At 34.3% G+C, this 14099-nt stretch overlaps 2 protein-coding genes across 4 annotated transcripts; one reads left to right on the top strand and one right to left on the bottom strand.

Moving 5' to 3' along the window:
- Positions 1 to 1577: 1577 nt before the first annotated feature.
- Positions 1578 to 11215, bottom strand: LOC111413358 (titin homolog). Of its 3 annotated transcripts, none has more exons than XM_023044290.2 (16): positions 9293 to 11215; positions 9022 to 9243; positions 8861 to 8968; positions 8692 to 8805; positions 8613 to 8639; positions 8519 to 8563; positions 6710 to 6814; positions 6583 to 6648; positions 6233 to 6448; positions 5693 to 6178; positions 5574 to 5639; positions 4945 to 5073; positions 3354 to 4886; positions 3181 to 3294; positions 2343 to 3125; positions 1578 to 2284 (listed from the first exon to the last, which is right to left on the bottom strand). In XM_023044290.2, exons 1-16 carry the CDS (start codon positions 11094 to 11096, stop codon positions 1650 to 1652), a joined length of 6453 nt encoding a protein of 2150 aa, XP_022900058.2. In that variant the 5' UTR covers positions 11097 to 11215; the 3' UTR covers positions 1578 to 1649. The 3 variants fall into 3 exon arrangements, with proteins under 3 accessions (XP_022900058.2, XP_022900059.2, XP_022900060.2); XM_023044291.2 differs by having other exon boundaries at positions 8616 to 8639; XM_023044292.2 differs by lacking the exons at positions 1578 to 2284; positions 2343 to 3125 and having other exon boundaries at positions 3213 to 3305.
- Positions 11216 to 11483: 268 nt separating this feature from the next.
- On the top strand, positions 11484 to 14092 carry LOC111413357 (chaperonin containing TCP1 subunit 1). Its single transcript, XM_023044289.2, has 2 exons — positions 11484 to 11651; positions 11831 to 14092. The coding sequence occupies exons 1-2, from the start codon at positions 11579 to 11581 to the stop codon at positions 13423 to 13425; spliced, it is 1668 nt and encodes a 555-aa protein (XP_022900057.1). The 5' UTR covers positions 11484 to 11578; the 3' UTR covers positions 13426 to 14092.
- Positions 14093 to 14099: the final 7 nt, after the last annotated feature.

Below are 14099 nucleotides of genomic sequence, written 5' to 3'. Positions count from 1 at the left end.
TTCGGATGTTCGTGGAAGTCGACCTTACTAGACGGCAATACGAAATAATAAGGGCAACAAACCCAAAACATTACCCTTGCTATGACCTTTTGTTAAAGGCGAAAGAAGAATGTTATCCGCCAAAAGAATCCCTAAGGATTACGGCTACCTGTGCAGAAAGCAACTTACAATGCCTAATGGACCTTACTGTGAAACGCTTATCAATTTTTCTAGAAGAGGTGCTAATTACACTTAGCAAAGAAGAAAGGAAATCGCTAATAATTATTTGTAAATGGGGTTGTGATGGCTCTCAACAATCCAGGTTTAAACAAAATTTTAACAATGAGACCGAATGTGATGGAAATATGTTTATGAGTTCTCTTGTACCTTTGCGCATTGTTTGTGGAAAAGAAGCCAGTAAAATAATTTGGCAAAATCCAACGCCATCCTCTCCGCGATTTTGTCGTCCTATCCGATTCCGGTATTTGAAAGAGTCTATAGACGTAACGAAAGACGAGATAAATTACGTGAAGGCTTCTGCAAAGTTGCTGAATAACACCAATGTCACGTTACAAGACAAGGAATTTATATTCCGGCACACACTAAAAATGACAATGGTCGACGGAAAGGTGTGTAACGCTGCCACAAATACTAAATCAACCTCTCAGTGCTACATCTGTGGAGCTACCTCGAAGAGCTTCAATGATTTGAACAAAAGGAGCATTGTAAACCCTTCTGTTTTAGAATTCGGCTTGTCTGTATTACACGCTAGAATTCGGCTTTTTGAAAGCATAATCCATCTAGCGTACAAATTACCGGTTAAGAAATATAGAGAAAGGAAAACTGAAGAAGAAAAGGCATTGGAAGCACAACGAAAGTCCGAAATCCAAGAGAAGTTTCGTAATGAAACCGGACTACTCATTGATATGCCAAAGGCTAACTTTGGCAATACCAATGATGGCAACACTAGCAGGAGATTCTTTGCAAACCCAGAATTAGCTGCTGAGATCACAGGGATTAGCTTTGAACTGATCTATAGATTGAAGGTTCTATTAGAAACAATATCAAGTGGTCACAAAATTGACAAAGTAAAATATGATGAATATGCATATGATACCGCAAAATTGTATATAGAACTGTATGGGTGGCACCCAATGACTCCGACCATGCATAAAATATTGATGCATGGTGGACAAATAATTCAAAATTCCCTACTTCCTATTGGCCAGCTATCGGAAGAGGCAGCAGAAGCCCGAAACAAACACTTCCGATCGTATCGGCTTAACTTCGCTAGAAAGTTTTCGAGAGAGGAATGTAATTTAGATGTATTTAATAGACTTTTATTAAGTTCAGACCCCCTAATTAGCTGCATGAGAGAAATAAAGAAACCTTCACGCATAGCATTCCTCCCTGAAACAATAGCACTATTGATGTCTGCCGAACCAAACCATTCTTCCATCAGCTCTCTGATGGAAGAATGGTCCGAAGATAAAGACGATGTTATTTAGTTATAATTATGTTATTTTATATTTAGTGCATGATATTTTTACGTTATAATAGGTAAAAAGTATTTTTTCATGTATTAAATAATAAATTAATTAACAACACAAATATTAATTTATTAAATATATAAAAAGTAATTTTCTAATATTAAAAAAGTTGTTAAGTAATTAATTTTTTTCTATAATAGGTACCATGGTATAATTCGAATTTGTTTTATGCCCACTGGGTTTTCCATCACAACAAGAACAATAACACGGAATAAAAATAGTTACATCCGGACAGTTACATGGTGTACTCAAAACTGTTACATATCCAGGTCTGTCACCTTTATCACAAAAAGTATGTCTCAATCGCGTTGATTTTACATGTGTTGGCACTTTTATATCGATTACTTCCGGAAGAATTTTTATTGAAGGTCTTCTTTTTAACATTTTTGTTCTGATCTTAACGGGATGACTAACCTCTTTTTTCGTAGTCGATTTTTTCTTTTCTAATTTGTTACCTTTGTCGTTCTTAAAAGAATCTTTTAATGAGTTATGTTTGGTTGTTTCTGGTGGTTTCAATTTAGGTTCAATTTTTTTAATCGTATCTTTGTTATCTTTTTCTTTCGTCTCTTTTTTGTTATCACCTTTCGAAGATGAGCGCGAAAGAGGTTTTTGATTCTCAAATTTACTTTTAAATTCTTCCCCTATATAACCTAGGAGGAAACTGTCGCTCGACAATTTGGTTTTTTTCCTACAAATCTCACAAAAATCGCCGTGAATATTCGGTTGATCTCCTAATTGATTCGGTTCCTTCTTTCCTGTTAAATAAAAAAGCGATAAAAACGAAATTAAACATAAAATATTATTTAATTTTACCGATTCTAACTGCACTTGAGTGAATGGCGACAACAAAAGCTCGATTTCTCTTCTTCGTGCAACGATTTTGAAAAACCGGCCAAACGCAAATATTTTCACTTTTAAATTTATTTTCTTTAATTTTTAATTTCGTGGTATCCCCGGAAAGAAAAGTAAATTGACAGCTTGGGCTAATATCGTAAGCCACAACGGCTTTGTCGATCCTCATTGTTCTTTTCGATTTAATTTCGTTTCTTGGGGTCTTTTCAAAATTGATGGGAATCTCATATGGCTTATTAATTACTTCTTCATCCGAAGGAATCGCTTCCAATTTTAAACCGTCCGAAGTGGAGGTTTGCTTCCCTATCATCGAAACTGACGATTTCAACGATAACGAGCAATGCGAGCGTTTTAATGATTTCCTTCGACGTCTTGGCAAAGAAGAAGTTATAGTTGAAGTGGTGTCGGAAGTCTTCTCGACGATTTTATCCAAATTCGGTTTAAACATTTCTTCTTTTTGTCGATATAAAAATCGTTTTGTGTCGTTGATTATATTTGGGATGTGAAGAAAGCTTGGTTTGTCTTTAGTAATGCTACAATTTAGTGGTATGCAACTTATTGGGATCCTACTCGAACTTTGATTCGATAAAAGGCTGCTGCTTGAAAAGATATTGTGCTTTCGGCCGCTTAAATCGGATTCCAATGATTTTCTTTGTAGGGGAATTTCGGGAAAATTTGTTGATAATGAAGAGCTTGTTGATGGAAGTTCAAAATCTTGACTCGATTTTAGATCTCCCAGTAAATCTGTATTTGCAAATTAAATGAAAAAGTGCGTTACAAAGTTTTTGATAACGATTACCTTTAGATTGATTAAAAGAACTCGATAATTTGCAAGTTAAAACTTCCAAATTCGTTGTAAGCTTCGATTCTTGTACATCTTGCAAACTATACTCAGATATTGAGCAAGGATTTTCTAGAAAGACCCTTAAAATTAAACAAAAAATTAATTGTAAATTGTTTAAATAAAAAAACCTTTTCTTAAGTCCGTATTAGAAAAAATTTCTTTTTCACTCTCATCGGTTTCATAAATCGCCCCTAAAGTGCGTCCATAATCAACCTTCATTAACAAACTTTCTTCAATATCATCACTAATAATATCATCATCAATATTGTCTCGAATATCACCATCAACATCATCATAAACCTGATTAATTTCGGCATCATCAATTTCTTCTTTATTAACACTTTTTTTACTTAAATCCTTTTCAATTTGCGATTGCACAACCAAATCGCTATCATCGAATGGTAATGAATTTAAACTTGGTGAATACATCGAACTTAATTCACCACAAAAATAATTATTAAGTTCACTTTTTGGTATAAGTAAAAAAGAGATGTTTCTTGTTGGTTTGCTATGGCTTGTTGAACTAACTACCGAGGTAGTTTTCGAACAAGTAGATCGATTTGACGTTTTATTATTACTTTTATTTGAAATTTTATCCATTGAAGTAGAAGTACTTTTTTGAATTCGTCTTTTATAATGATGATGATGATGATGGTGGTGATGATGTCTTCTATGCTTAGAACGATGTCTATACAAAGTTTTCGTCGAATCCTTTTTCCTTTTTAAAACCCTTTTATCACTAACCGGATGACTGTTATTATAAATCCTTTTAATAAATTCAAAAATTTTTAAATCGTGTCTAATTTGAGTAGGACGTATAATTGTCCTGCTTGAAGATGATGAACTTGATGATGGCGTCGTCGCTAAACTTGTTTTACACTCTACTTTCTTAAACAACTCGAAAAAATACACCAAGGTCCTTGTTGTTTCCCTCCTTGTTTGGTTGATGATGGGATCATTCGCGGTCTGAAACGAATTGAATTTATCCGATTCATAGAGTCTCTTCGTTGTATCAAAACGTTTGCTTTTTTTACTTTGAATTATCTGTAGGATTCGATCGAGATCCTCCTCGGATAATGGAAGACTCCGTAGGCTGGCCGGGTATGGATACATCCCGCGCGATTTCCCATTTAACACCGTCTTCTGACAACATTTCGCCGGCCGGAAACTATCCAGTAAAGCGTTCAAATTAATTCTTAACAACGTATCCTTAACAATTTGATTTTCCGTTTTTATTTCGTTCCTTAATTCGCAATCAACTTGTTTTACATCGAATAATTTGGAGCTACAAACCGTTTCTGGATGTTCAAATTGAGGAAGCGACTTAGCATCGATTAAATAAGGAATATCGTTAACACTATCATCGCTAACCGATGATTGAGGCGACTTTTTTAATTTTTTTTGAGGTAATCTCGGTGTTAAATAGTACGTTTGAATCGATTTAGCTTCCGTTTTCGATGGGATGTTGGTGGTTTCATGCTTTTCAATCTTTTTCGGGCGTGGTGGTCTTGCATTCACAGATTTATCATCACCTAAATGCTTAAACGGACACCGTTTTTTCGCCTTACATTTGGGCGATGAATTCGTTTTAATAATTGTTTTTATTGGACTCCCTGCGTTATCTGAATATGATTTTTCGGAATCACAACGGCAACCAAGAACTTAAAAGAAATTCATTTAAATAGTATTAAATTTTAATGTTTTTATATTTATATTTACCCCCGGAATTAGTATTTATAAAAATCGATCTTTTCTTTTGACTGTTTGAATCTTGTACTGGAGGGATGACTACGTTAATTTCTTTTTTTCGAAAATTTAAACACGATGATTTCACTCGAATATGAGCATCTAAAAAAAATTATGTGTTGTAAAATCTCAATATAATAGATTTACCCTAAACTTTCTAGTTCTAGATCTAGCGCTGAATAACAATTAAAACTAAAACTATCTTCCTTGATTTATTTCGATTTTCATTTTTTGCAAAGAAAAAGTTTTGCTTGGAAAAGGTGACATCCTTACTATAACTCTGAGTTTTCGTCTTAAAACGAATGTTTCTGTTTCTACATAGGTCTAGTGTTAGTTCTACTTTTCGTTCAGTAAAAATATACCACAATCTAATGCTGAATAACAATTAATAAATTAATTTTCGTAAAACAAAACGACGTTTCATAAAATTGACATTTAATTTTGACAAATTGTTGTGTAGTTGGTTACAGTTGGTGACATTGAATTTGTGTCACAATTGACGTTTAAACTTTATTCAAAAATGTATTAAAAAAAATTAAATTTATGGAATCAATTTCAATAGTAGTCGTGAACAAAGCATATTTGAAAAATAATAAACTTACTGGATGAACTTATTTTACATTTACTCCTCTCTGCTGGTTTAAACCTATCAGGACATCTTATACCACCTAAAAATCACAATAAAATTAAAACGAAATTTCAAAATTTGTTAAATAAATACATTCGTCACATTTAAACCTTTCCTTCTTCCTTAATTTACTACATTTAGCCACAGCGCTAGCTAAATGATCCAAAAGTAATCTAGTTTTAAGCATACTTCGTTTCTTTTCAAAGAAAAATGTGTTGTCTCCTACGCTTGATGGGGGTTTTTCATGAGAACTTCCGGGTAAAAACTTTTTCGTTTTCGCCGAAGAAACTTTTTTCACCGGGGGTTTTCGTTTATCGGGTAACTTTTTATCTGATGATTTATTATCGAGTCGTTTTATTTCAAGGTGATTTGCCAAGGATTGAGGGTCATCGTTCCATATTAAAATAACGGGAATGCCATCGATGGAAGTGTGAAAATGAGGATATTTACTTTTAACGATTCGCCCATCATCGAGATATGCTTTAAGTTTATCGTGGATGCTTAATTGATTATCCATAGCGAATTCTATGCAATTTTTCATCATATCGATTTCATTAAGAACTTGGTTAAAATATCTTTCTATAAGTTAAGTCAAAATTAATTAGTTACACTTTTATTTTAAGACTCATTTACGTGGTGAATCTTTATCAAAAATTTCAACCTCCTCCAATTTTTTTCCTATTTCTTCTTGTACAACACTTTCTTTAGATGATTTTTTTTCTATTGATGGCCCACCTTCCGTACACATACAATTAGAACATCTTAATTTTGCTACGTTTGGATCGATCGATTTAAATGAAGTCTTCTTAGATATTAAGTGTTTACTTGAATTAGCACTTGAAGGTCGATCTACAAAAACATTATTTTTCAACGATCTGGAAACATCGTTCGCTTCGCTTCTCACTTCTCTCTTCAGAGAAGCGAAGCGAGCAATGTTTCCAGATCATTGGTATTTTTTTTTAATTTTTAGGCTAATTTCTAACCTTCCGTTGGTATTTTGGCTTCGGTTAATGAAGTTGACGCTGAAGTTGCCTCATTAGTTGTTTCAACTAAGCAAAGAATTATTTCTTATTTTAGTAAATTAATAACAAAAATTGTTGGTTATTATACTTAATGGCATTAAAAAAATTGGAGTTTCATACATAGCTTGAACGACTTGCGATTGCGTTTTTGGCATTACAACGGAAACGCTTCGAGACTTTAAGCTAATTTGTTCTGAAAAATTAAGTTTTTAAGTTATACACTGTGTTAATTAATTATCATACCCGACATCATCATTGCAAGTATGCAACCACATACGCAAACCGTGTATTGTATTACCAATACTGTGATATTGGTTGCATACTTGCAATAATGATGTCGGGTACGATAATTAATTAATACACTGTACATATTATCTATCGGGGTACAATAGATTAAGGTCGCGGTGCCAGGTTGGTTCGATTATGAATAACGGAACACCTAATTGCGAGAGTGAAGGAAATATACATGGAGACGATGGCTAGGATAAAAGTGGGAGATAAGCTGAGCGACGTGTTCTGGACGACGAAGGGACTGAGGCAGGGATGTCCACTGAGCCCAAGTCTGTTTGCACTGTATACGGCGGACCTGGAGGAAAGATTGGCGAAGGGGCAGATGGGAGGATTGGTGGTGGGAGGTAGAAAGGTGCATATGTTAGCATACGCGGATGACATCGTGGTCATGGCGAGAGAAGCGGTGGAGATGAAGGAGATGATAAGGACATTGGAAAGATATTTTAGGGGGAAGGGGCTGGAAGTGAATGTGGGGAAGACAAGGATGATGAAGTTTTGTAAGGGTGGGAGAAAAAGAACAGAAAACTGGAGATGGGAGGGAAAGGAGATCGAGGAGGTTAGGGAGTATACTTACCTGGGGTATGTGTTTAGGGAGGATAACAGGGAGGGGTTGCATGTGATAGCTATGGCAAAAAAGGCGAATAAGGTGATGGGACAAGTATGGGGTTGGGGGAAGAGAGTCTTTGGAAGGAATGTGGCAGCGAGGAAGATTATGTTTGAAGGTCTGGTTAGCAGTGTGATGATGTATGGGGCAGAGGTATGGGGATGGAGGGAGCAGAGACCGCTGGAGGACGTGCAGGCTAGATATTGGAGATGGGTGCTTGGGGTGGCGAGAGAAACACCGGGGTATATAGTGAGGGAAGAGGTAAAGGTGGATAAGGTCAGGGTGGAGGCAGGCAGGAGGGCAGTGAAATATGAAGAAAGAATAGAAGGGAGGCCAAGCTGCGGGATCTTGGGGGAGTGTTGGAGGGAAATTAGAGAGGGAAAGGTCAGATATGGGAAAGAACACAGAGACAACTATTATAGACGAGCGGGCTACTCGGTAACGGAGATAAATAGTAGACGAAGGGTGGGTAGGGAGATGTGGAGGGAGTTGAGAGACAGGGACCGAGATGTGCAGAGACAGGAAAGAAGGACACAAATAAAAGAGGGAAGGTATAACGAAAGATACAGGGACATAATTACGGAGGGGCTGCCTAGATACTTGTTATTGGAAAGAGATGAGGAAGGGAAAAAGTTTGGTGGCTAGGTTCCGTTGTGGAAACGAGGAGAGAGCCAACAAATACTGGATGGCCGATGAGGAGAGGTGGTGTAGGCTGTGCAGGGAGGAATGGGAAACGTTAGAACATATGCTGAATGGGTGCAAGGAGTTGAGGGAGGAGGAGATGGACCGAAGGCAGATCTTAGGAGAGGGGAAACGATGGATGAGAATGGTGATGGGGGTGAGGAGACAAAGGGATGGGTGAGGGGATGATTGGGCCGAGGAGCCGAGGGCGTGGAAATGGAGGAAGAGGGTAGAGAGTGAAAGTAATATTTGAATAATGTAAAGAATTGTAAACAATTACTGTATACAATAAACTCTTAAATAGAATCGATTATGATTTACCTAATGATTTTCCTGGGGTGTTTGTACTTGTTGATTCAAAAGGAACTGTAAATTGATTTGTTATTATTTAAAAAAATTAATATTTTTGATTTACCACTATTCTCTTGGAGTGTAGGAGATGCTATAAATGAAAACACAAAAATATACTCAAATATGCTCCCTCAAAAACTCACCTTGTACGGAATAATGCATTTGAACCATGTTACTGTTAATTCCTTGTTCAACACTTGAATTAAAAACATTACTACTTCCTGCACTTTGATTGGAACAAAACGAAATGTAATTATCTAAAAAATAATAACAATAAAATCAGAAACGTTAAAATTTAACTCAAATATTAACCTTGAATAGATTTAGAATTCATAAGAAGTTGACTTCCGGTTGTTTGAATTGCGCTGCTTGTGAATGAATCCGCAGTGGATGTTAATTCATCAATTAAATTACTATAAGCTAAAAATTAAATAATACTCATTATAGAATCACAACAAATACGTTTTGTTTACCTTCTAGGGTTGGAGTTACAAATTGAACACTACTTTTCTTCTTTTCAGGAGTATAACTTCGTTGTAATTCTTGACTTCCCATTTCATTCGATGCGTTACTGTTTATTTGTTCTTTACCTAATTCTCCAGGAAGTTTAAGCAAGGATAAAAAGGAATCTCCTTTATACGGCTCAACATCAACATAAGAATCGTGATCGAATAAAGGAGGAGGAGGAATTAAAACTGAAACAATATATAAACTAAAAGAACAAAAAAGAATTTTGTTGCTTACCATCATCATCATTATTTGAGTTATCTTGAATTCTTACGGTTTTACAAGAACTCTTTTTACTTAAATCTCCACTACCAACTGAATTTGATTCCTTTTTAATTAATTTCTCATCAACTTTTCTTTTTTTCAACTTCCTTTCTTTATGACTTTTATTATCCGAGTCTTTTTCTTTTACATTCTCTTTCTTCGTTTTAAATTCTTCGGGAATCGATTTCTTTTGAACATCCGAATCTTTTATTTTCATAGTACGACCTTTCTCAACACATTTTTTCCGTTGATCATCATCCTCAACTTTTCGATCCGATGATCTTTTTAAACTTTTAAAAGCCCACATGCTACTCATTCGTTTCTCATTCTTTTTATCTTTTTTCTTTTCATCAACATCTTTCATTATTTTTTCATTTTTATCCTGATTTTTTATGTCGTTGTTTGGGTTTTCTTTAAATTTATCGTTTGATTCATCCAGCTCTTTAAATGAATCCGACTTTAAACTAACATATTTTGATGGTGATGATGATGATGAATTCTTTGGAGACATTTTTTTTTGTGACAAATTCTTTGGTGTTATATTAATTGGTGATAAAGCTCTTGTTGTAAAAGTCTGTGCTGTTGAATTCCTTGGTGTTAAATTCCTTGGTGTTATATCCTTTGGTGTCCTATCACTTGGTGACAAATTCTTTGGTGTTATATTAATTGGTGATAAAGCTCTTGTTGTAAAATTATGTAGTGTTGAATTCCTTGGTGTTAAATTCTTTGGTGTTCTATCCTTCGGTGTCATATCCGTTGGTGATAAATTCTTTGGAGTTAAATTCTTTGGAGTTAAATCCTTTGGTGTCATAATCTTTGGTGGTAAATTCTTTGGAGTTATATTCTTTGGTGTTAAATTCTTTGTTGTTAAATTCTTTGATGCAGAAATCTTTTTTTCCATTTGATTTTTAAATGATTTAGGTGGTGGTATAATTCTCTCCCGTTGTTTAGAATATTTTTTTAATTCTTCTTCATCTTCATAAATACAACATTTATATTCCAAAGGATAATCATCATAATCGCTTAAATCCTGTGATGTTAACTCACCAGATGAACAATTAAGATATTGTTTCTTTAACTCTTCAGTTATATTTTCAAGATCTTCCGATTTTGTTGAATAATCTTTAATCATATTTTGAATTGGCTTACATTCGTGATCTATTTGAACTAAAGAAGCTAACCCTCGATTTTTAAATGATTTATTTAATTCTTTTTCGTTAAATTTTCCTTCTTGTGTTAAGGTTGATTTATCTTCTAATTTTTTAATTGTTTCTTGTAGTATTGCTTGTAAATTAGTTAATTGTTGCAAAAATTGTTTATCAACAATTGGTTTGTTATCAATGTCAGTTTCATGTAAGTGACTAACAGTTAGTTGTTGAGCCATATAATAACATTTACCACTATCTGATAAAAGACTCGATGTTTTATTAACTTTAACCATTTCTCCGGTGACTTCTTTTATATTTTCGCTGTTACAACTTGGTAAATCATCGCTAACATCGTTTAAAGTATTTAAAATGCTACTAACAATTCCTGAAATCTTTCTCAAAGCATTTTTTTCGCTACTATCATCTTCACTAGGTCTATCAACATCATTTTTTAACTTAGTTTTTAATTGTTGTAAAAACGAACAAGTTGAGTTTAGGTTTTTCGTCTCGAAAATTCTTGGCTGATTTGGAGCATAAACCATCTTCTCAAGGTGTAATTCGTCAATTAATGGACTTGGACGACGAATCGGGGATAATTTTGGAATTTTCGAAACTTTCTTATCCGACATCTTTACTTAAATAAAATTTCTATTTGCATAACGAAGATTTCTTTTTCTTTCTTGTAATCGGTCACATACTAAAGATTTAGAATTTTTAATTTCGACTTTTAATATTCTTTGACGTTTTTAACTTTAATGATTAATCGTTACTAAGAGATAAAATTTATTGTTTAAATAAATTTATTTTTAACTTTTAATTTTACCAGTGGCGCTATCTACAAATTAATAAAGTAAATAAGATATTAATTTATGAAAAAATTATTTCATTTTTAACATTTAATATTTTTCATTAATAAACGATTATAATTAATAAAAATTGTTTATGTTATAACCAAATTTTAATTTCAAATAGTAAATTTCAATAGTAAATTAATACTAGTGTCGCCATCTATTTACACAAAACATCACCGTCTGTTATTCTAGAAGATTTGATTGACACCCGGTGAATATTTCCATAATTTCTTTCGTATTTCCACGAAAATTAAGTGAAAATGTCCGCAATCGCAAGCCCTTTAACGGTAGCGGGTACCCGCACCTCTGGGCAACCAGTCCGTACCCAAAACGGTAAGTTTTTCCGCAAACCGCCTACATAACCTATAATGTTTGTCATGCGGACCAGGTGTGGTCTTAAACCGATTTTTGCACAATAAAAAGATATGTTGTAACCTCATTCACTCCAAAATTCGCGTTAACTTTCCTAAATAAACACTAGAATAAAAAAAAATTTCCTTATAACATTGCAGTTATGGCTGCTGCTACGATAGCAAACATCGTCAAATCTTCTTTGGGGCCCGTTGGTTTAGATAAAATGTTAGTGGATGATATCGGTGATGTCACTGTCACTAATGATGGAGCGACCATTTTGAGACTCTTGGAAGTGGAGCACCCGGCGGCTAAAGTTTTAGTTGAATTGGCTCAATTACAAGATGAAGAAGTTGGTGATGGCACAACATCCGTCGTTATAATTGCTGCAGAACTTTTAAAGAATGCCGACGAACTGGTGAAACAAAAGATTCACCCAACGTCTATAATAAGCGGGTATCGTCTGGCTTGTCGTGAAGCTTGCAAATACATCCAAGATAATTTAACGATTCCAGTTGAAGAATTGGGGCGTGAATGCGTAATAAACGTAGCTAAAACATCAATGAGTTCGAAAATTATAGGTGCTGATGCGGACATTTTCGCCACAATGGTAGCAGATGCAGCAAATGCAATAAAAATAACCGATATAAAAGGAAATCCAATGTACCCAATTAAAGCTGTGAATGTTTTAAAAGCTCATGGACGAAGTGCTAGGGAAAGTATGTTGATTCAAGGCTATGCTTTGAATTGTACCATAGCCAGCCAAGCAATGCCTAAACGCATTACAAATGCAAAAATCGCTTGCTTAGATTTTTCACTTCAAAAAGTTAAAATGAAATTGGGCGTCCAAGTTTTAATTGAAGATCCAAATCAACTCGAAGCAGTTAGATCTAGAGAATTAGATATTACTAAAGAACGTATTCAAAAAATTTTGGCTACAGGAGTTAATGTTATCTTATGTACTGGAGGAATTGATGATCTTTGCTTAAAATATTTCGTCGAAAATGGAGCTATGGCAGTTAGAAGAGTCACCAAAACAGATTTAAAAAGAATTGCTAAAGCTACAGGCGCATCATTTGTAACTTCATTAACGAATATGGATGGCGAAGAAAGTTTTGAAGCAAATATGGTTGGGGAGGCCGCGGAGGTTGTTCAAGAAAGAATTTCCGATGACGAACTTGTTTTGATTAAAGGCCCAAAAGCAAGAACGGCTGCTTCAATAATTCTTCGAGGTCCAAACGATTTTTATTGCGATGAAATGGAACGTTCAGTTCACGATGCTTTATGCGCCGTTAAACGCGTGTTAGAATCAAAAAGCGTTGTGACTGGTGGTGGATCTGTCGAAGCTGCTCTTTCCATTTATTTAGAAAATTTTGCCACAACCTTAGCATCGAGGGAACAATTAGCAATCGCCGAATTTGCGAGAAGTCTTTTGGTTATTCCGAAAACGTTGGCTGTGAATGCAGCTCAAGATGCGACTGATTTAGTTGCCAAATTAAGGGCTTATCAAAATTCAAGTCAAACTAAAATTGATCATGCCCATTTAAAGTGGGTTGGATTGGATTTAATTGAGGGAACGGTACGCGATAATAAGAAAGCTGGTGTTTTGGAACCTACAATTTCAAAAATAAAAAGTTTGAAATTTGCCACGGAAGCTGCAATTACCATTTTGAGAATTGATGATACTATTAAGTTAGATCCGGAACAAAAACCTGGGAAAAATTATCAAGATGCTATGGCTGCAGGAGAATTATAATTTTTTTTCTTTTAGTTTGGTTCAACTTAACCTGAATTAATCACCTCATCGCTTTTTGTCTTTTGTAATTCACTGCTTAAGTTAATTTAATGAATACTTTAATACTTTTCATTGCATTCTTTTTAAACAATAAAAAAATAACATCAAATATTATTATTTTAATCTTCTCAGTTAATGTGTATCTAAAAACAATAAAAAAAAATCCTCAGCGATTAAATTGATTCAGAATCCAATGAAAAGAGGAAGGAAATGATGGATTCGAGGAGAATACAATTTGAAGTGTTGCACAAAAAAGTCAATCTGTAATAGAAAAATGTATTTTTTTTTATTAATAATTGTATATTACAGATTACAACACATTCTTTTTTATTCTTTTAATTGGTTTTTGTTACTTAAATATTCACATTATTCGGGTCACTGATTGTATCATTTTTTCTCAGTGAAAATATAATACACATGTACAAGCCACTTGCACAACAAACATGATTGGTCAAAGAATTTTTTTTCATTTTGTTCGATTCAAAAATCGTCTATTTGAATATAACGAGAGGAGAGAGCATCTAATATCATACAAATATCAAAAATTGAAAGAGATTCAAGAACCGTTCATCGCGCAACGCTTCTAAATAGTACAAATTAGCGTTTGCGAATACAATTTCTTTTTTTTTGAATTA

This window comes from Onthophagus taurus, chromosome 10 (assembly GCF_036711975.1).
Source record: "Onthophagus taurus isolate NC chromosome 10, IU_Otau_3.0, whole genome shotgun sequence".
In the NCBI taxonomy this organism is placed as follows: domain Eukaryota; kingdom Metazoa; phylum Arthropoda; class Insecta; order Coleoptera; family Scarabaeidae; genus Onthophagus; species Onthophagus taurus.
The sequence above is the reverse complement of the archived record's forward strand: the minus strand, read 5'-3'. Positions and strand labels throughout refer to the sequence as shown.